The 23209-nt window shown below is 36.8% G+C and overlaps 1 protein-coding gene across 2 annotated transcripts; it reads right to left on the bottom strand.

Moving 5' to 3' along the window:
* Positions 1 to 665: 665 nt before the first annotated feature.
* On the bottom strand, positions 666 to 21361 carry LOC131046906 (cullin-3A). 2 transcript variants are annotated; one of them, XR_009106080.2, is made up of 4 exons: positions 21200 to 21360; positions 4468 to 4753; positions 974 to 3185; positions 666 to 835 (listed from the first exon to the last, which is right to left on the bottom strand). XR_009106080.2 is itself a non-coding variant. In XM_057980735.2 (3 exons), exons 2-3 carry the CDS (start codon positions 4626 to 4628, stop codon positions 1139 to 1141), a joined length of 2208 nt encoding a protein of 735 aa, XP_057836718.1. In that variant the 5' UTR covers positions 4629 to 4753; positions 21200 to 21361; the 3' UTR covers positions 666 to 1138. The 2 variants fall into 2 exon arrangements, 1 of the variants encoding a protein (XP_057836718.1); XM_057980735.2 differs by having other exon boundaries at positions 666 to 3185; positions 21200 to 21361.
* Between the last annotated feature and the right edge of the window lie 1848 nt (positions 21362 to 23209).

The following is a 23209-nucleotide window of genomic DNA, read 5'->3' as shown; positions in this document are numbered from 1 at the left end:
ATTACAAAATGCATGCATCTAGATGACATGGAAACAACAAAGTAGTGGATACAGAAAAAAGAGAACCTGCATTTACTACAATTTAAAGTAAAACGTTTAAAATATAAACCAAAATATTGTGCATTCCATATCCCATCGTGAGTTATATTCTAAAGGGAACATGTCAAATATGTTGTAGCTGAATGCAATTACACCCAGATTATCAACAACTACAAAGATGAAAAACCAGACTGTTATAACCATTTTCTTTCCTTCATTTTCTTGTCTAACATTTACGAATTTTAGTGTCAGTTTCTTTTGTGACAGGGAGATGGTCGGACCAACCTATACAGAAGCACAAAAAACTAGAAGGGGCAACCTCAGACAAACAGCCAGAAGCAAGCAAGCTGTAGGAACATCGACCTTTCTATCCCATGAGGTAAAATCTCACACCCCAAACCAAGCTTCTGTATTTACAAGAATAGCATAATATATACCTAACACTTAAAAGTTATAAGAAATAACAGATTCCGACATTAGATTGCCCACAGTTCCAACACCTTAAACAAACCAAATAAGAATGGATCTCATGCCAAACTATCAGAATGAGCATTAAGACATCAAAATATGATTCATTCATCAGATTAAATGCATCAATCAAAAGCATTTAAAAAGAACACATGATATGGCATACATGCAAGTCAATTAATAGATAAGAAATGTAGGTAGTTCAACAGGGAATCTATCATCCAATCTGTGACAGAGGAAAAGTCAAGAACAGAATCTCAAATGAATTTGGACGAGAAATTCCACCTCCGTAACCATGTTCCGGACGTTGATTACAAATGCTCAACAACTTCCTGCAGAAACAGGAAATGTCAAACAAACTCGCAATAAAATTGGGACAGGAAAATCTATCTTAGTCACCAACGGCTTGAGCGTACACAGAATCTAGCTGCATAAGAAATGAATCGAGATAAAGTCACTCTACCACTTGCCTGATGAGCATATTTGACAAATTAAAATTGCAGGAAAGATACTTCAGGACCACCTTGAAATAGATCACTAGTATCAGAACCTGCAAAATATAAAACGTGTCCGGACCAAAGGAAAATGCAGCTAACCACTCAAGTAATGCGGCTAACCACTCAAGTTTCCATTAAGCAAGATATCGATATAATTTCCTGTCAATTTTATCCCTTTCTAGGAACTCTCGCTCAATTAAAGATTCAATGCGTTTCTTTATAACCGCTGGGTTGGGCAAAAATCTTGTTTGTAACTGTTTTGTGACCTCGGCAACTATATTATTATGTTCTAAAACACGTCTAGCTTTCATTATTCTGACAATGGCTGCTTCAATCTGAGGCTTCCTATCTTCCTCCACCTTCTGGCGGGTCTCTTGCTTCTCTGGCTCACTCTCCTTTTGTGCAGTCACTGTGCCTATTTTGACCTTGAAAAACTTGCTTGTGAAACTGTCATTGAAGTGAAACATATCCTCTTCATCTATGTCCTTTCCCATGGGTTCCTTACGCAATACATTCTTCCCCTTCACACAGGCAAGAGACTGCAAGCACCTTTTCAAGTCTGCAGTCGGTATATCTGTCGCTTGCTCAATTTCCTTATAGCTTAGATAATCTGCTGAATTGAACAGCATAAGAATACACATCTGATAAGTGGAAACATTAAGCTCATGTCTCCTAGACTTCCCAAAGGTTGCTTTTAAATCTGCAGTACCCATGTTAGTCTGCCATGTCAATCTTCTACCAGTATGTGTGTTGAGGTAGTATGCACGAAACTTTTCACACACAGCCAAGATTTCTGCAGGAAGATTGCAGACTGCACCTGGTTGTGTTGGCCATGAACCTGTGGTAAGAACTTGGACAGCCAAAGAAGGCCCATCATTATGTTCACTGGAGGCAGCCAATAAAGTATTAAAGCCTTGCATTGTGTCCCTAGAAGTTTTCATATCAGTAAACATGCCTTCTAACTTTGAAGTGAACTGATAGCCGCATTCTGTCTTCAATTTAACAATAAGGCTCCTCTCAGCATCATCAGAAACTGTCTTGCCTGACAAGAGTCGTTTGGCTAAATGTTGTTTGTAATATTTTTCAAATACGTCTTTTTCATGAAGATAGCGAAACAACATCATTACCTTATCAAGAACTACTTCTACATCCTCTTCACTGACTCCTTTAAGACCCTTCCGCAGTTTATCATCAACAAACAAAGAGATGAACTCTGGGGACCTTGTATTCAAATTAATAAAATACTCAAAAGATGAACTTAATGCATTCTGAAAGGTTTTATCATTGCTGAATGCTATGCTAATAATTTTGTCATACTTGTCCTTCATATCAAGGAGGTGCTGCACAAAATCTACTGCATCTTTCAGCCTCTCTTGATCTGTTACCAATTGCTTCCCTGTTTCCCGGAGATGAGAAGTCATCACATCTCGGATAGTTGCCAGCCCCTCGGTCACACGACGGAACAAGCTGTGCATGCGTCCTAAATCTTCATACTTATCATCCACAAGCATGCTCACCAGCCCCGAGTTTTCCATGTGAACAAGCCGTGTCATGTGATTTGCAATCATCTCCCTCTCCACAACATTGGTGATCTTAACCTCACTCTTTGGATCTAAGTAGTGTGAAACTCTTTCAATTTCTTCATTAAGCCTTCTTTCTGCTTTTTTCATATAATCACCACAATCACAGCACTCAATAAACTGCTGCGACTCAATTCTGTAAAAATCAGCAGTAACATCCAAAAAGGGCTTTTCAAAATCATCCTGGTATACAGAAGCACCCAGTTCCATCAACATTTTGATAATATTGCGCATCAATCCTCGGTTGATGATTTCACCTGTCCGTTCTCTGTGTACAAGGTCAAGAAGGGTATCAAGAAGCCTATCACGAATTTTTGGGATTTTTACAATATGATCTCTCCACAGATTCAATCCAAGCTCATTAACTGGGGTCTTATTGAAATTACTGACATATGTCCTATCCATATACATCAAAATATCTCTAATCATCTGCAGAGCTTTGTTGTGATCTGCCCATTGTCTGTTCAACTCTTCTAGAAACAGACCTCCCTGAGCAGCTTCAATCAATAATGCTATATCCTTTAAGTGCTTTGTCATGGTTGTAACCAAGCCCGTATAGAGCTTATCCCCAAATTTGTGAAGAACCATATTGTAGGCATTCCTGCAATTAAGAAGAAAAGAAAAACTCAATTCATGAAAATCTAGTTGTTCATATTTTGTCTTAAAATCATACATTTGTAGCCAGAGCAGCAAGAACTGTCTTGTCATAGTATTACTGCAAACTAAACTTCATAACAATCTTGTCCATTGAACAAAGTGCCTTGAGTAGATTCAAATGGAAGATAATAAATATTAAACTCTACTGTTATGCAGAAACCAATTAGCAACACTGTCACAAGATCTGGACATATATATTACCAAAAATTCCATGTAAGGTTCTTTAGCAAAGCATTTCAACCAAACAGCTTATATTATTATTAGGAACAAAAACAAAAAAGACACTTCAGAATAACCTCTTTGTCCAGACAAAATTAGAAAGAGCGGGATAGCAATCCACAAAGTTACATGTTTCACATCTTAGCAAAGACTTCGCAAAACTGAAGAGTATGAGAAAAAAGATACTCGCCAAGAATACTGGATAAAAAATCGGAAACAAAATTGACAAACTAGAAAAATGAGTGTTTCAAGTTTACAAAGGACATGTCTAATTCCACAATAAATACACTCGCTAGACATCCAAGTGTCCTTATTATAATGTCCTGAATATGCAAACATATCATTATAAAAGTATTTGCCTATCTAATAGAGGTCACTATGTTCAAGCTGAAAAGTAACAATAGACCTGGCATTTGGAGAAAATATCAAGACTAACTTGGGAAAGAGATGATTCTGACCATATTCAGAGGGGAAAGAGTCAAACTCACTAGTATTGAGCTACTGGGAAAGAGTATTTTGACTATAATAATCAGTTTACTGGAGTTCATTCAATTGGGATTTGTTTACTAAAGAAAGGAAGAATTCCATATAAAATGAAAATAAGGATTATACTATCACTCAGTGTGTCTATAAGGCCAAAAAGTTCAACGAATGTGGTTAAATATGCAGTATGGAGGACATGAAACGTAATAATGTCAAACAAATACATACAACACAAGCAGTGAAAACCACATTTAGATAGAAGAAATTTTTATAGCCCTCTAAACCTATTTTATATGGGAGTACAACATGCCTTGTAACAACCTAGTTAGGCCTAATTACATTTAATACTAGACCTAGCTACAGAACTTAGGTTATTACAAAAAGTTAAACCCAAGATCATTTTGAGCCATAATACAAAGTATACAAACAAAATAACTATGAAAGAAAATATGCAAAAAAAAATGTTAGCCAGGCCAAGGTCCAGTTATCAGACCAAAAAAAAATAGATAAAACATCTGACATACCTGTACAACTCTTCAAAACTCAAACCACTGGCATTATGACTATAAATTTCATGGATCGCATGCTCAATTAGTTTCCAGGTTCTATCAGCATACTTTGGATCCATCTCCACCCTATGCTTGAATGGCTCAATTTTGAAAGGTTTCCTTTTTGGATTTTGCATCCTGTGTTTTGTCAAAGCCTCACCCTCCCTCAAATCAAACCTTGTTTATCTGCTTATGTTGAATATACTGCAATTTGATCCAATCAAATATGTCTTCCCATATAAGACTGAATTAGATTTGTTCTCTGCAAAAAGAAAAACAAAAGTAAAGAGAGGTTGAATTTCGCTATAACGCAATACAAATGTGTTGTCCCAAAAGAATCATAACACTAACCCAAGAAAGAAATGGTAAACATAACAAAAGAAAAGCAATATACTATCAGCTACTAGGTGTATAGCTCAAACCCATTCAGAGCTAATATTTACCACGTACATGACATGGTAAAAAATATATAGGAAACTTCATTGGAAGTACATAAAAATGAGTGGTTTTTTTCATACCAGAATATAGAAATAATATGTACAGTGGGCTAAAATTTGAAGAAACGATATAAGATTTATTGACAGTTCTTGTAATTTTTTGTGAATCTACTTTACGTACAGTTCCACTCTGCTCTAATATTGAAAAGCAATCAAAATGCATGTCCCATAATATTAAGTATCTAAACCCAAGAAAGCAAAAAGTAAATATAGCACATGGAAAGAAATTCAAGGTCAGGTACTTAATTCACAATCCAAAAGAAATGAAAACAATAGTACATATAGCACATGGAAAGAAATTCAATGTCAGGTACTTCATTCACAATCCAAAAGAAATGTACTGTTGGTTACCTGCTGCACGGTTCAAATCCTTTCAGGGATCAAATTTAATAGATGTAGAGAATGGAGACTTGTATGCTATATAATTCCTTTGCCGGTATATAAAAGTGTGCAATTATCTCAGTTTCAAAAATTAGAAATGTCTCGTTACAGACTAATATTTGAAGAAAAAATAAAGATATATTACTATATCGTAAACTGTGCCAAATCCATTGACTTTCTGTACAGCTCATATATAAACTCAAGGTATGATTTTAAAATTGCACCTGCAATAATTCAGTAATTAAACCCTAGAAAACAATGTTAAACACAACAAAAGGAAAGATATATAGAGTCAGATACGATGGCACATAGTTCAAATCCTTTCATTGAGACATAAAATTTACTGAGCATAGAGCAAATGAATTATTTTACTATGGAATTTTTTTTACAGGTATGGAAGTGTATAGATTTTTCAATATCGTATTATTAATAATATATTATCATAGGCTAATATTTAGAAAATCTGAAAAAATAGTAAGGTTTATATAACCAACACTTCTAAATTTCAGTAAGACTCGTTAGTAAAAGAATTTGTGAGTGAACCAGAGCAGGCCATGAATGTTTCTGTCGGCAAACAGTTTGATAGATTCCATTGCAAATACCATCTCATTGGGGATTCCAAATGATACAAGGTTTTCAGTGGAAAAATTATTAGGCATCAGCAATTAAAAATGATCTAGAGAAATGAGAGTGGGCTCAGAGTTTTGCTTCCTTACAAATTTTCTTTGATTGGTAAACTTTTTTATTTTTAGCTAGAATGGAAAGGGCTGCAGTAGAGGATTTCAAATAGTTGGGACCAATTATCAAACTCTTATTTATGCCAAGGGCTTCTTTACTGTGATATGCCCATACCAGAGATATGATTGTGAATGGGGCTCCCTGGATAATTGATGGGACAGGCCTTTCTCTGCAAAATTGACAACAAAACTTCAATCATTCCAGCTGCAGTTTAAAAAAGACTTCGGTTTGGTTGTGCTGGTATAAATTGCCTTCAGAATACTGGTATCTATCTATTCTTTTGAAGATCGGTGATTTCACTTGGTGAATTTCAAATGGTTGATGATAGAGTCTTGAAAGGTGTTGGGGTATTTATGTGTGGATTTGCATTAAGGTTGATATTTCAAAGCCTTTGACAAAATTCATTACTCTTCAACCGGAATCTGGTTCGTGGTGACAAACAATTGAGATTGATGATCCAAATCATTGGTGTTTCTACTGTCACAAGCAAGGACACTTCAAAACAATTCTGTGCAGATCTGAAGAAAGAGAAGAAAGGGGTTAAAAAAGATAAGCAATCCCCTCAGGTACATTTACAAACTTTACTTCCTGATTTCAATAAGGTCAAGGCTTCTCTGAGGTTGAGGAGGCCTTGACCACAATGAAGATCTTCTCCTAGAATGTTAGGGGCTTGAATGCTCCTAACAAACAAAACTTAATCAACAGTCAATAGAATCCAAAAAGCTGCTATCATCAGAAATATGCTGCTTCTTTTTGCTTAAGAAAATGGTAGAGGTGGCATGGGAATTTTGTCACTGCACAAGGAGCTTTTGGATGCTTAAGGATTCCTTGGTCCCCCCTCACACTGGAAGTATACATCTTGGGGAATAACCAAAATTGGCAATTTTGTCTAGTGAAAAACTTCTCCTCGAACTTGGTTTCCTTCCACATTTATGGCCTGATTGGTTATTTGCAAATTAAAAAAAAAGATACAGGATCAATTAGTGGTAGTGATTGCTTCTTTGTGTGGTGAAATATTCCTTCTAGGGGGAGATTCAATGCATTTCTGTCTTTGAAAGACAAAAGGAGGCATGTCCCATGCTACCCACTCGCAACTGGATTTCTAAGCTTTTGTTGATCATGGGAAATTCATGGATATTGAACAAAATTGAGGTATTTCATTTGGACCAAGTAAAGATTGGGATTCTGCCAGATTGCTGAAAGATTGATGGATTCCTGGTCTCCCCGTTGTCATTGAAAAAATAATTAATCAGTGGAAAGTCATTGTTCGTATGTTTAGTTCGGATCATTTTCCATTTCATAGGCCATGAGGAGGTTGTGTTTGTTGTGGCTTGTTTCAGCTCCTTTATTTCTATTCCTGGCTGTGGTGTTCCTCGGTTGGTTTTGGGCAAATCTGTCCTGCTTGGGGGTTTTATTGTGATGGGTACAGCTCTATTTTTCCCATCTCCAGATATACCCATTTTGTGCTTATTTTTCTCTTGGAGGTGTTGGCTGGGAGGTGTTGCCCCTCATGATTTGCTTAGTCCTGTGGTGGGGGTTTTTGTGAATCTCTCTGTCTGAAACTGTGGCCTCTTCTTCTGGGCCAATTTTAGATGTTCGTTTTTGTTTGGGAGTTTATTTTGCTTATTTCCAGGAATTTCCTCCTCCTGTTCTCTTGGTGGACGTTGGTGTGCTTTCCATAAAACTAATCTTGCATTTCCTATTAAGGTGGAGTGCTATCTGAGTAAATCTTCTTTTGGGTCCCTTGTTTTAAGGCTATTGGATATCCTGAATTCTCATGCTCCTAAAATATGGAGCTACTGCAAGGGGGTTTATTCTGCCCTTTCCTTAGATCCAACCCCTATTTCTCTTATTGAGGTGGGTAATATGTTGGTTTGGAAGTACTGATTTCCATCAGCTGCTTGTCGGGTCTTCTTCTGACTCTCTTATTGAGGTGGAGTTGTTTCCTATTGAGGTGGTGATTGGTTTTGTGGGAGAAGACTGTTGGTGCTGTAAGGGGGTTGTTGCTGCCCTTTATTCAGATGACACTCTTTTTGTCCTATTGAGGTGGAGTTTATGGGTGGTTCTCAGATTTGCTCTTGCTGCCCCTATTGAGGTGGGAATTGAGGATGGTAAAGGTTTTTTGTACCTACATTGAAGGAAAGCGAATGTTAAAAGTACTATTCTGCTTAATGCTTTTCTTGTTGTTTCTAGAGCTCAGGACTGTTGTTTCCCTAAGCTGCTTTATGTTTTGGCTACGGCCTTGATAATGTAACAGCAGGGACTCTCATGGCTAGTTTCTTTTGATTTCTTGCTGGTTGGCTGTTGTTTGTCTGTGTTTTATCTTTTAGCAGCACTCTACAAGTGGGTTTCAAGTCCCGGCAAAATCCGTTTGTACAAGTTTTGGGGACCCTTCAAAACCTGTTTTTACCCCTAATCAAGAACATTTGGTAGATCTGAGAAATGACCTAAGGGATCTGAAGGAAGGAAAGGAGCTGTTGTCAGTGGCGTAAGGTCTGAAAGTCAAGGGCAAACTTTGATCTAACTCAAGTCAATGTTGCATTGTAAACTTGATGATATGTATTTTGAACACTCCAAGTGGAGAATAATGTAAATTGAACATAATTGATATAAATCAAACTAGATTTACATGCACCGATGTTGGAATCAGGCACGAACCACGAATTTGTAACTTAAGCATTTCTTGATGTATCATATTATTATCATAGGAACACTTCAATTGGTTCTTTAAAATGAACATAGATATGCCTTGAGTAGACTTGCAGGTTGATATAGTCATCTCCTACTGTTGTCAATAGTTCTTGACCATTTTGGTCTAGTTCTGAGTAAATCAAAGTCATTATGTGCTCATTCAAGATGATCTTAAAGGTGTCCCAATGTAGTTCCTATATGATTTGGACATCCTTGAATGCATTGGTATTGGTTTAGGAAGATTTAGGTTGGACTGAGTATGTTTGAATCCACCCAAATCCTGACTATTCTTGTGGGCGTCATCCGAGGATCCAATGACACTTTCCATGTCTTCACACCTTTTTACCAATTCTCTCAATTCAAGTGTCATGAGGACATTTTGACTTCACCATAGGGTTCGAGGTGTCTGGGGGTCCAATCTGTCCAACCAAGAAGCTCACTAGTCAAGACAGATGCCCATCTCAGAGGACAACAACGCAAGTTCACCAGTCTGCAGGACTACAGCACACAAATGGGACACTAGCTCGTATCAAGGACTACTGCGTGAGTTTAGGACTCCAGCACACTGTGCAAGTGTCCTCAAAACGTGCAAGTGTACTTTTGGGAAGCTTGTGTCAAGTGCAAGAGCCCACATCTTGTCGTTCAATCCATAAGGGTTTCCAAAAGCTTGGATTGTCAGTTTGACTCCATTTCAGATACGTTACAAAGGTACTGACATCTAGGAACCATCAAAGGGGTCTTGAGTTGGTTTAGAGTGAGTTGTATGGTCTTACGGGAATCTAAGAGCGATTAGGGTTTTGTCAGAGCTCATTGGTAACACCTAGGACCTAGAGGGTGTCTTGTTTGTCGAACCAAGTATTGCGACTTCGGGGATGGTCTTTGTGACCCTAATCATCTTAGCGACCTTGTCCTAGGGTTAGGGGACCTGTCCCCTTGTTCGGTTGAAGTTTCAGGTGTTTAGTCTTTGGCATGTGCATTATCGTAACAGTCTGACCTAATCTTGAGGTTTCAGCATTATTCTCATATATGTTATGTATGTTCACATGTTAGCTTGTCACAATGGAAGCTATTGGCACCAAAAGGACAAAATGAAATAATCGCCTACAAGCTATTGGATTAAAAGAGATCCAATGGCTGGTGAGTGCCCATAATTCATCAAAGAGACCCTTCTAGCTATGTAAGATTAAAACATGAAGAACCAAGCAACAACTCCAACACTTGAAATAAATTGGCAAAATAACATGTAGTGGGAAATCAATACAATTCTTGGCAACTCACAAAAGACATTTTGGCTACCAAAGGAAGAACACAACTATCCCTTGTGCAAATAGTTACCCTCTGGCAAAACTTCAAAATGCAACTTCATTAAAATAGAGCAAATGCCTATAGAGAATGCAAGACCGCCTGGATTTGCCCCCATTCATTGCCTAAAGAGACCTCCAACATATTGATTCTTAACAATGAAAACTAACACTCCAACTCAAACAACTCCTTGTAAGAGAAGCCTTATACCTTTGTCATTGCGTTTTGGACATCAACCCACAAATAATCAGAAAGCTTGATTACTTTGTAATCTTCCTCACTAATCTTATTATAAATCAGCCCAAAAAATTTGCACAAACAACTTTCTCCTATTCTCATCAAAATGGGATGGTAGGCCTTGTTGTACCAACCAGCCTAAGTGACTCAGCGCACACTCAAAACCTTTCTCTGCAACAATGTTAGCTGGGCTCTGCATCATTGTGTTGTTGTGTCCTTAACTTGCATGTTGAAGACTTCTTAGAGTCAACTTCCTTTTGTTGATGATGCCTAAATTAGTTAGTGCAACCGTTGGCAAAGTAAAAAGCTTATGCTTGAAAGCTTCTACAACTACAATCATCGGAGCTATTGTTGTTGCGATATGGTTGAGCTCTATTTGAATCTCCTGCACTTATACATGGCCGAAATCAACAAATTGAATTGTATGTTGCAATCCTCCTATAGCTTGGGCAACACTAGATTGAGGAATTGTATGTGTGCTCATTGCTGTATCAGCTTCTACCTTGGTCCTCAACTTTCCTTGTATTGCTTTTAGCTCTACAATTTGCCTATTGAACTAGTCCAAAGCATTACCTTGAGTTAACAATTTCTTTTTCGCTAAGGCCAACTCCTTGTTTGCGTTACTTTCAGCGATCCTTAGCTTTTCGATCAAGCCTATCAACTCTTGTATTATTCTTCCTTCCCTGCAACTCATTTTTTTGGCTACTCGACTTGTCAACCTTTAGCGTCAAGATGACAACCTCCTAGTTTGCCTTCTATTCACTAGCTCCTACTGCCTGGGCCTTCTACTAGTGTACTACCATTGAATTTTGCATAACCTCCGGCCTGCCCTGCAGCTGCTAAAGTGTGGATTCAGTTGCTTTGATTTGAATTTCCGTTTATGGCCACCTCCTCCAGGTTCTTCTCGTCATTTAGATAGGTCACTTGCATCTCTAGAGCAACATCTATGAGCTGAGTTCAACATTTTATGATTCTTTTAATTCATTTTTCAGCTCTTCTATTTGGTTTTCAATGCTATTCTCTACATTAAGGACTTGGCCAAGTATTACCCTTTTGCACACTGTTTAGTTCTTCCTTAGGCCCTTAGCCCTTGCATCTATGTTATAGAAGCTTTAAGTTAAATATTGTAACTCAATCTCTACTTTCTCCAATCTCCTCTCCACATCCAAGTAGTCAAAAGCTAATATCCTAGAACTCTCTTGCATTAGTTCTACCTGATCTTCTCCCCTTGAATGCTCCATACTGATTACTAAATCTTGGAACTAGAAGTCTGTCATCTAGATCTATTGGATAGGCTTAATCATAATGAAAGTGACCTATGAAAAGAACAGGGTCTACCTTTGCTTGTCAAACTTTGTCCTAGTGCTTTTCTTATCCAGTTGCTTACCAGCTATCACCTTATCCAACCTTTTCTTTCCCAACGAGTTGATTTGAACATATGTTGTTGGCTTGTCTATTAGGGAAAGGAAAGCAACGAGTTGAACAAAGGAGGTACAGGTGAAGAATGAAGCAAGAATCATCTTAAGGGAAAATGTAGGAGTTCGGGAAGATAGAGGGGCTTGGAATGATCACGATTAAGTGAATGTCAAGAAGTTCAAGCGTAAGACTATGCCAAGATGATGGACTTGAGAGGTAAATTGGCAGGGTATTTGATTGTGACAGTGGACTTCCAATACCAACAGCAATGGCTACAGTGGTTGTGGCTGGAATTGTGAAAGTGTCAAGGGCAAACACAACTATTGTGTTACTAAGATGGGTGAGAAGAAAGAGAGGAAGCCAAGATAAATGACATAATTGTGGTGGTTTGTGTAGGGATTGAAGACATTTTTGGCTCCTTTTGCTGTTGCATCTTCAATCTTCTTCTTGCTTGATTCTTTTGGACTTCTAATTTCCTTTACTTTGGGTCGCATTGCATACCAGTAACAGATTGTGCTTCTCTCCAAACAAATGAAGCTTGTAGTCCTGCATACCAGTAGCAGATTGTGCTCCTCTTCAAAATGACTGCCCTATTGGGGCTACTAATGTCAACCCACTGCTTGTGAGCAAAGAGACTTGCCCTCTCGTTGCTAGCACCCAAACCTTCTATGTACTTGTTTTGATTTGGGTTTTGCCACCATTACAACTCCCTGTTGCTGTAAGTTGTTAAGTAGGTTGGCTGACAATTGAAGCTTGTAATTCTATGGCTCCATGTATCTCGAAAATAATTTGTGGCCAATCTTCAGCAAAGGTGTAATTGCAAGGTGCACTATCATATGCATGCTCCTCATACAAATCTATAAAAGTCTAGTCCAACTCATATGTGAACAGTGCCAAATCAATATGATTAGTCATAACACTTAATTTCCACAAAACCTAAATCATTGCATCATCCCATTGCTATATCCTTAAGATGCTCGTCCAACTAGCTAGGAGGCGAAGGTTGGTATCCCAGATCAACTACCACCTTATGGCAGGTGGTCTCATAAGGTTTCAATATCTAGACCTATGCTTCTTTTTGCTCCTTTTCTTTACCACGAGGCTCACCAGGCTCAACAAATTTGTCCATCTCATTAGCCATTAGATTCCTTTTTCCATTAGTTCGTCAACCTATACTCTTGGGTTAACTACTTATCCTCAAAGTTGCCAATGATCTAGAGAATGTACACAAAGGTGTTATTCGATTCCTATGACCATTTGTCATTGAGGAGTTCCCACTATAGATCTAGTAATTTCTCCAACAAGGAGTTTGTTACTCTCTCTTCACGAATGCTATGTCGTTGCATGTGTATGGTGCCATGTGTAGGGCCTCTTGCTTTTCTTGTGATCATAGTTGGCATCCATTATATCTAGCTGCCTTGAATATACCCAGGCAAACACCCTATCCATTACATACATCAACTTGAAGATCTCTTCTATAAAACCATAGATCCTAATCATGTGCATTCCCAACCAAAATACCAATCTCCATTATTTGCATCCCTTAATTTATTGACATTCTTATCTAAAATCCTCTTGGCATTCTTTCCTTAGAAATGTGCAAAAGTGGGGGCCATGAATATGCACAAAATCGTAATAGGAAGATTGTTTAGACAAGATAAGGTTCCAAAACTATGCCACGATTTGAAGCATCTTGGCCAAGTTCTATTTTCAACCTTACATTCATGTCCTTGTAGTATTCAACATTCTAGTGGAGGATCATATGTGCCAAGTATGAAAAAATGGTACAGATCTTCATAATTGGGAAGCCAACCAACTCTTCATGGATCCTAGAAGCAATGATTTTGGCAAAGTCAAATAACAAGACCGAAACTTTGTCTTCGTTCATCATTTTGAAGATTGCAGCAGGGTAGCAAGGGTATAATTTATCATCCTCTTAGCCACGAACAAAGGAGTGTATGCTATGGACATCTTTCACATGATCTCTAAAGAAATTGCAAGGCATGGGAAAAAATAAAATTTCACCAAGGGTAATTTGAGTTTTAGAATGAATAAAGTTGGCTTTGTCATTTGCAATATTGTTCCAAAAATGTGTGAGATTCTCTATGCCAAGGTAGAACTAATCCTGACATGGAAACCCATCCCTTCATTTTCCCTTCTCTAACCTTATTTTGGGCATCACAATTTTATGTCTAGGCCTCAAGTGATTCAAGGCAAAGACGAAGGGTAAACTTTAAACTACAAGTGTGAATTGAGTTAGCTCTATATGCTTAAGATAAGTACAAAGGCTTGGACTTCACCTTGCTTACCTCATTCCTAGTGATCAGAAGAATTTTAGGCTACTTTTGAGCAATCCATGCCATGTCTGCAGTTTGGTCCTTTTGTTTTCCAATCGCCTTTTCTCAATAAGGTTTCCTTCACAATTCCATTTCCATCTGAATAAACACGACTTCCAAAAGAGGCACGTTTACTCTAGATTTCTTCAATTGACCAACTATGTTGAATGTGCTCACAAACTACATAGCTTGAGTAGCATGCAGCATCCACTAAACTCTTTTCAACTGTAGGATATATAGCTCAAGGCTATCATGGAGGAATTTTTTGCAGCTTAGAATCCTCAGGAATATTAAATTTGGTTGCAATGAGCATATATTCTGAATGAAAGGAACAGCCATTAGAACTTTGTATCGAGGGATCACTAGTGCCTTCTGTCTGTTGAAACTCACCTAATCGCCTTTGGCTTGTTCTTCCACTACTCTCTTCTTAAATCTAGTGAAGCTGTCTAATTGGACCTATGGCCTTCTAGAGGTTGAGGCAAGTTTATTAAGGACATATACTTCATCATTGTCCAATGTCACTAAGGCTTGGATTGGGGAAGAAAAGCTTGCTTCCATGGACCTTTTTTGCATTTGAGCATTTCGAGCATTGGCTGCAGCTTGATTTTGCATCACCAAGTTTTGTTGATGTTTGCCTTGAGGGCAAGCACTACGGGTGTGAATTATTGAGAATTGATAACTCCATTTGTTTAAGTTCCACATAGTTATTTTGTGAGCAAACCTTATCCCTCATGGGTCATTACAAATCTACTGAAGAGAAACCTCTATAGGAGCCAACTAGTTCTGAGGCTGATTCAAGTACCTATTGGATTGAAAGGGGGTCTTGATGGTACCTTGGTTTATAAAACACCCCCTAGATTTTTTATTTTTTTGCCAATGAAACTACAATGTGAATCATGTAAAGAACATGTCAAATCAGATAATCACTGTTGCAAAGTTCTGATATGAACTGCAATATTGTATTTGGCTGTCATAATGTTCTGATATAATACTTTCAATGCACAAATCACTGTGTTTACAAGTTTCCTTAGGGATGAACATTCAAACTGAAACCTCAATTACATATGATGGAAAGATACATTGAAACCAACATGAAGTACCTTGAAATTGATGAAGAAACAAGAACTACAGGTCTGAAATGAATTTGAAAGTACGACTGCAGCTCTGCTATCATCATTTGCAGGTATAGGCAGCCATGGGAACTCCTTCAAACCCCAGTCCAGTCAAAAACAGAGCCACCCAGCAATACCCATCAGCAACTCACTCTTCCAGCACTTCATAGCAACTTCAAAAAGAAAAAATTAACATAATTTTTTAGGTCTGTTAACAGAAAACTATGTTGCAGGCCTGCTGTCCTATGAAATGTCATTTTGTAACAGCTTGGATTCCCTTTGAACCCTTTCTAGCCTTGCATAGGACACCTCCACCAAGCACCAAATTGCTTCAGTCACTTCCAACTCTCACCGTTAACCTTCAAATGGCAAGAGACTGCAATCTACAGGTCTGACAAGTATGACAAACATGCCCAGCAATGAAGATTGACCTAGAAGTCAAAGGCGGCCAGCATAAAAAGCTCCACAACTTCCCATAAGTACCATTGTCCGGCAGATAAAGGTCTGAAAATGGTTCTACTGCACTAGGCACCACCAAAAAGAAGAAACAGTCCTCAAAACCTAGGCAATTCAGCCTAGAGGTCACCTGCATACCTCCCAGGTGCTCTGGCCCCCCTTGCTAAAAAACTTTCATCTGCAAACGGCAATCACAACACCTCAATCTTGACACCACACAATGGCAATTCACATCAGCAATGGAGATTGACCTAGAAATCAAAGGCGGACAGCATAAAAAGCTTTACAACTTCCATAAGCAGTAGCACCATTGTTCAGCAAATAAAGGTCTGTAAATGGTTCTATTGCACTAGGTGCCACCAAAAAGAAGCAACTGTCCTCAAAACCTAGGCACTTCAGCCTCGAAGTCACTCACCTACCTCCCAGGTGCTCTCATCCCCCTTGAAAAATAACTTTCATCTGCAAACAGCAGTAACAACACCTCAATCTTGACACCAAGCAATAGAAATTCACCTGCAAAAGGCTTTCAGTTGTAAGGAGGCTGTGGCAAAAATAATAAGAGCAAGGCCACCAAGGGAGATAAAATTGAGGCCAACGAGCAAAGAATGAAGGGTACCTAGGTCACTAATGGATTGGAATTATTATGACTGGGGGGACATATTTCAAGCATCATCCACTCATCAATAGCATGAGGGGCCTTACTTCCTTATAGCTATCAATTGTTGGTTGCACCACAAGGATGTTGATTTTCAGTTTCAAATCATTATAGATGCTACTATGGATGCTGGGCAAGAGAATGTCTTGCAAGTAGTGATAAATGCAACATATGTGTGCCAAGTTGAAGGAAAATTGATGTAAGCATATTTGGTGGACTCCTTGTGTGCATGCCATGAATATCGCACTCAAGAGCACGAGCAAAACCAACTGGCTCAAAGAGATATATCTACAACCATAACAATTCACATGCACTCACCAAGACCTTCTTGAAGGTGTTTTTGAAACATGTAGAGACTAAATACACATCATAATTCATCCTCTTACAGAGGATGCTTGATTTGCAAGAGACATTGCAACTAACGGCCATAACAAAAGAGTGGAATTGGTCACTGATTCAAGTTAAAGCAAAGAAGGGGAGTGAAGGAGGTGGTGAAAAATGACAATTTTTAGATCAATGCAAGATATGTTGTCACGATCATTATTCTAATCTCCAAAGTCATTAGATATGGGGATGTTAATGCACCTAGTCTTAGCGAGATGTATAAGCGTATTGACAATAAGATTGGCCAAAAGAAAGCCATTGTACAAGAAGAAAAAAAAACCTATTGCAATTCTACAATGAACATATTCCACCAATCAATCATCACAGATGGGAAAAACTCGCCACTCTCTTGCACATGGTACGAATACTTCAAACATCAATTCTTCCTCCAGCTAATCACAAATGTCCAAAGAGTACAAACTTACAACTTATATGAGAGAAATTGAATCAAATAAGTATGTCGTTGGTTGATTTTCATCTCACATATGAAAAAATGTTGAATCCCTAGAAATATAGCAATCATGTTGACGGTTAACCATTATATAAGGCCAATATTAATTCACGCATGTCTTCATGCAAACTACAATTAAATAAAAACCATAGGATTTCTTCTTGTCTCCAGGTAATGAAGGAACAAATGAAGACAAAGTAAGTGTTCAATCTCCAAGACCATCTCCTACATGCTATGCAAGTCCATCATCTCATCAATGTCAATCATCAATCATATCAATCCTATCAAGAATCAAAGAAGAAGATGCCATTATTAATTATACTCAATCATCATATCAATTATCCCATGCTAATAAAGTTCTCAAAACAGTAATGCCCTAGTTTACTTTGATCATTAGCCTTAGTAACCTTGGCAACAAAGCCCTTCTAATCCATATATGAGGAACAACTACCAAGCTTGTACATTTTGTATTGTTCATCACAATATCCACTCACAATAGTCTTGAAAGCATTATCGATACCTAAAAAGTTCACTTATTAAGCTTCCCTACTTTTTTCTTCCTCAACATTCTCTAGAGGGGAATTACTAACATTCATACACTCCCATTCTCCTTTGCTCTCAAGAAATGCCTTAACAAAGTCCCCCGATCAAGGAAAGTTCACCATAATTTCTATTGTTAGATGGCAAAAACACTTCGATTGGACTGCACCCAACATGATGTTCTCAAAAAAATTAAATTTCAAAAAAGATGTAACTGTTGATTATAATTAGGGATGGCGGATTCCAATTGCATTGGGCAACATTGGAATCCGCCCAAGGGGGCCAGCCCCTTTCCCAATGTGTAGGGCTGGGCCCTTATTCCTCACGGCATCAAATTAAAGATCCCACGCTACACTCAAGCTAACACGCCACCATGTATTGGGCCAACCCTATCCTAATGCCTTTGGTTAAATAAATTAAAGTTCATTAAATCATAATGCAAGCCGACATGATTAAGATCATTGCTCCCCATATAAATAAAGTTCAACTCCACACTATCATTCATTCATTTTTAGTTTATCATCCATGCGAAATATATGTGACTGCAAATGTGAACTTAAAGGGGCAAGATTACATCTGCAATTAAAGCGAATTACCTCTGCCATATCAGCGAACTACATCTGCTAGTTGAGGTGCGAAACTCATCAATAAGGAGAGCGAACTAAGGGATAAGGTTGTTGTCCATCAAAGAGCAGACTTCAGATGCAAATATTGCAGACCTAGGGTTTGGACCTGATTACTGTCAAAGGGGGCAGGTGTGGCAATTTGATGCTTGTGAAAGTGCAGTCTTGTGGAAGACATTATCAGTACTAAGTGCAATCACCTTCAAGTACATGAGATAAGTGTTGTAACCTTCATATGAATTCAATCCATAATCAGATCTGAGGATCTTTTCTGGCTGGGTTTTTCCTCCTAGGAGGTTTTCCCAGGGTAATTGTGTCTTGTACTTATTTTTGTTCTTTTCTTGGTTATGCGTAAATCTGAAAAAACTATAAAATATTCACTTAATCAATTTAGTTAGTAATTAAATTCTGATTTTCTGAGTTTACATTAATCTGAAAGTGTTAAAATCAACAGTAACAATAAAATACCTACACAAGAAAAAGATAAGTCCTATAGAAATTAATGTTCAAAAAAAAAACTATGACAGCCAAATGCACAACAAATTTAATTTGGATATATCCACCCTACATGGACAAATAATGAAGTCCTGCCATGTTTTTGCAAAATCTCCAGATCTTTCAACAGATTTGCGCAATTAAACCATATGCTCCATAGAGCAAAATTCTCCAATATTAATAAAGTTTCAATCCCACTCTAAATCCTTGAAGAGTTTGATAACCAAATGTAGCGAGAACAAAGAGATGTTTGTTGCTCACCCCAAATGACAGAAACAAAATACTCTAAACTGAAGAGGACAACATGAATAGATATAGTGATGTCATTTGACCAAAATATAGGCAAGTCTATAAAAAAATTGGGGGAAACAGCCTGACGTCCATCGGCACCAAAAATTGTGAATCATGAAATGATAAAAATGACATAAGTGAAATGGTGACAGGGATGCCCTCTATTTATACACCATTCTTACACATGAAAAGAGGATAAACCAACATAACCAAGGCACATATCCCAATCTAATATAATATTCACCTGGCAAATGTAGAGAAGCTAATGAGAGTGGCCTTATTAACACATGAAGGCTGTATACAAGGTACAAGATACCAAAATAAGAGAAAACGTAGCCAAAGGTATACCACAATTTGATAACTCAATGTGACATACCACAATTTGGTAAATCAATGTGACATACCACAATTTGGTAAATCAATGTGATCCATAGGAAAGAGGTGTGATTCCAATCTTTGACATCTTAATCATGGTATCTAAACTTGAGTCATCAAAAGTGTGCAATTTAATAATAAGAAATGTTTTTGAAAAGCTCAGATTTCAGGCCTTAAGGCATGGAAGATCTAAATATTTATATGCAAAACTAAATCAAACGCATAAATCCAATTGCCAAAGCCTATTATTATTTCACGTCTCAAAAGTGCAACCTCCACAGCAGAAACTTAACCCCTGTGACCATAATACATATACACTATTTCCTTCTTCCTTTTTTTCTCACAATTTACAATCCAAAGAAATAGCAGACCGTTCTATGTTTTCATTAATACTTTTGAGTTTGCAACTAATCTAAATTCTTTCATATTTGACCTCTGCACCAAGAAATCTAAATTCCAAGCCAAAATTCTGACAGTTTTCTAGATTGCAATAAATTACTAACCTAAAAAACTTGTTTTTCACCACTGCACCTAAGAGTCTGGTTTCTAGACCAACTCTCGTGCTTTTGGGGTCACAAAAAAAAATTAAGTTGAAATTTTGTTTCTCACCTTTGCAGAATCTACACTAAATTCTACATAAGAAATTTCATATTTTGGGAGATTCCAAAACTATTTCAAGCAAAAATCCTTCCTGTTCCACAACCAAACCAAAATAACTCAATTCTAAGCCAATTTTATCAGGAATTTTGGGTTACAAAAAATTCTTCGGCTAAAATAATCTATTTTCCACCTCTAAAACAAAAAGAAACAAAAATCAAGACCAAATCATTCAAGTTCTGAGGGTTGCAAATGATTTTCAATCTTTTTTCACATCTGCACCAATTAAGTCTCAATTCTGAACTATTTTTTCAGGGCCTTTGGGTTTGCAATAAATCTTTTAGCTAAGAAACTGTATTTCTACCCCAACGCCAAATAAAAATTAAATTCTAAATCATATTACTCTACACTTTTGGGATTCCCGTAAATTTAACATGCCAAAAATCCTCTGTTTTTCGCATCTTTTATAACAAAAAACTCGATTCTAAAACAAAATTTTCAGTATTTTCAGTGTTACAACAACGTTTCAAGCTAAGACATTCTTCTGAACCTCCATGAAAAAAAAAAAAAAAAATCAGTACAAAATTTTAAAAGTTGCAAGGGTTCGACTATTTTTTTATCATAAAATCCTCTGTTTTTCGCATCCGCGCCATCGTATCTCAATATAAATCACTTTTTAAAGGGTTTTAAAGTTGAGGTAAATCTTTTAGCTAAATTCACGTGTTTTCTACCCCTTCCCAAAGAAAGAAAGAAAATTCACGCTAAAATTTTCCCAAAGCTTTTAGGGCTTCAATCAATTTTAAAGTTAAAATCCTTCATTTTACGCATTCGCGACATGAATTTTCCAGGGTTGGGAATTATAATATATCTTTAAGCCAAACTCGTCTATTTTCCAACTTTTCTCCAAGAAAAGAAAAATTATAAACCAAACTTTGCAACTTTTGTAGGGTTCCAATCGATTGTCATGCTAAAATCATTTGTTTCACATATGCGCCGAAAAGGAGTAAATTCTGAGCCCATTTTTCTGGGTTTTTGCAGTTCTAAAGAATCGAACCGTGGCAAATCAATTTCAAACAACTTCATAGATTTTTTGACAAAATATTAGGGTTCTGATTTGTATATAAAACATACCTCCTGTACTGAAGTAAAGGTGTCCCTGCTCCTGGTGGCCGCGTAAAATAACCGGCTGTTGAGCTTGTATGTTTAAAATAACCTGCTGTTGAGCTTTAGATAAATATATTTGCGTTTCAGATTTAGTTTACAACTGTAGCGCCGTTTTATTTTGTAAACCAAGAAGATTGATGGCTAAATTTTTTAATTAAAAACTTAATGAATTCCTTCCATTATATAAAATTAAAATTATAATATTCGAGATTTTAAAAAATATATTAAACTTTTTTTTTTGTTATACGAAATCTTTGGGGTTGGTAATCGGCAAGCGACCAATAAGAGCAAAATGCTTGTTATTATTATTATTATTATAATATATAATTTGATTAGAGATGAGTTAGCATATAATTTGTTGAGGGAATAATCAGTAAAAATATATTATATTAAATTTATATTATTTAAGGAGTATATTGGATTTGTGTATTAGAATTATATTTTATTTCTTAATAATTTTAGCATATTAGATTTTTTAATAAATTAATATATTGTGTTATTAATTTTTATTAATGAAGTTGGTGGAGTTGAAACTTTAAAAATAGAGTAAAAGCGAAATGACAATTGATTTAATAAGGATGGGTAAAAATGAATTTTGATGGAGCATCAAAAAGCAATCTTGATTCTTAGATGTAATATGTATCATTTGTGGTTGAAACATTATCTACAGAGCATCCAAACATCTTAAGCATGACACAAATAAGGAAGTAGAGTTTTAGGCACTACTTCTTGGATTGTGAATTTGTTCAAACCTTAAATACAAAAGTTATAATTGAAGGTGACTCAATATTGGCTATTAATGCATTAAGATTGAGCAATACAATGTAAACTTGTGAAAATGGAGGACTACATCCCAAATCGTGTATATCATGAGGTAAACATGGAGTTTGACTCATTGGCTAACTTGATAATCAATAGGGATGTTGATCTTACATATAAAGTGTAATAATAATTGATTTGGCAATGGGTGGATGACTTGAGATCTAATAAACAGTCATTACAAAATGCATATTGCAACTCGTTCAAATATCTTAAACTATCCAATACATAAATTCTTCATTCAATTGTTAAATGTTGTGCCTCTAATTCATCCATTACATGTGATCACTCATATAAAGTATGCTTATGGATTCATTTTGGAGCTCACGAATTATATATTTAATTATTGACAAGTTGTAATTGGCACACCTATCAGACTCACATCTTAGTAGAAATAAATGGCATTCTTGTGCTTCATAACATAGCATTGTCTGTAGTGTCTCTTCAAAACAAGACACAATCTAATTCTTTTTTCAATACACTAGGTCATGGCGATAAATTTATTGCATGTGGGACATTGTTATAGGGTTAACTTGGATATCACATCTATGTTTGTAGCATTATTGCTAGATTTGGGAGAAAGAATATGTTATCAAGTGCCTCACTAATGGATTGGTGAAACAACAATTTCTAAGCAACTTAGGTGAGATTCCAAAGGTGGCTTGCCATGGGAATGAAATTATCATTTCCTCAAACTTTGAAAACTCATGTCTCATGGAGAAGTAGTGGAATGGTCTCAATTTGTCTTCGCTAATGGCACTCCCTTTTTTCAGGCTCAAAGGTGTTTGGCTATAAAAGGGGCAATGTCAAGAGGACTCAATTACATAGCTAAATTCATCAAGAGAGTCCAATTGAATCCTTCTATGTCCCGAGTGGACAATATATATGCTCTAATAGAAAGCAAATATCATATATGTTAAAAAGTTTGCAAAATTGTAATGTTGCCGTAAAAAAGAGTTTTTCGCTTTGCTAGATTTCATTTATTACTAATTGAATATAGGAGGATAAAAAAAGTATAAGAATTTGCAAACTTTTGTTTGATGTGTGCTTAATAAAGTCATAGATATAACACTATGGTATACATAGAAACTTGATTTGTAAAAGCAAAATGAAAATTGAAACCCAAGTCATATATAAAACTTGCTCTTGGATAATCAT

The sequence above is a fragment of the Cryptomeria japonica genome, chromosome 9 (genome assembly GCF_030272615.1).
Source record: "Cryptomeria japonica chromosome 9, Sugi_1.0, whole genome shotgun sequence".
Classification (NCBI taxonomy): Eukaryota; Viridiplantae; Streptophyta; class Pinopsida; order Cupressales; family Cupressaceae; genus Cryptomeria; species Cryptomeria japonica.
The sequence above is the reverse complement of the archived record's forward strand: the minus strand, read 5'-3'. Positions and strand labels throughout refer to the sequence as shown.

Bases quoted from the DNA above. Each gene is read 5' to 3' on its own strand.
- LOC131046906 (XM_057980735.2), bottom strand. From the start codon at position 4,628: ATGCAAAATCCAAAAAGGAAACCTTTCAAAATTGAGCCATTCAAGCAT. The intron at 3,186-4,467 runs GTATGTCAGATG...TCTTAATTGCAG, and splicing joins AGTTTTGAAGAGTTGTACAG to GAATGCCTACAATATGGTTC.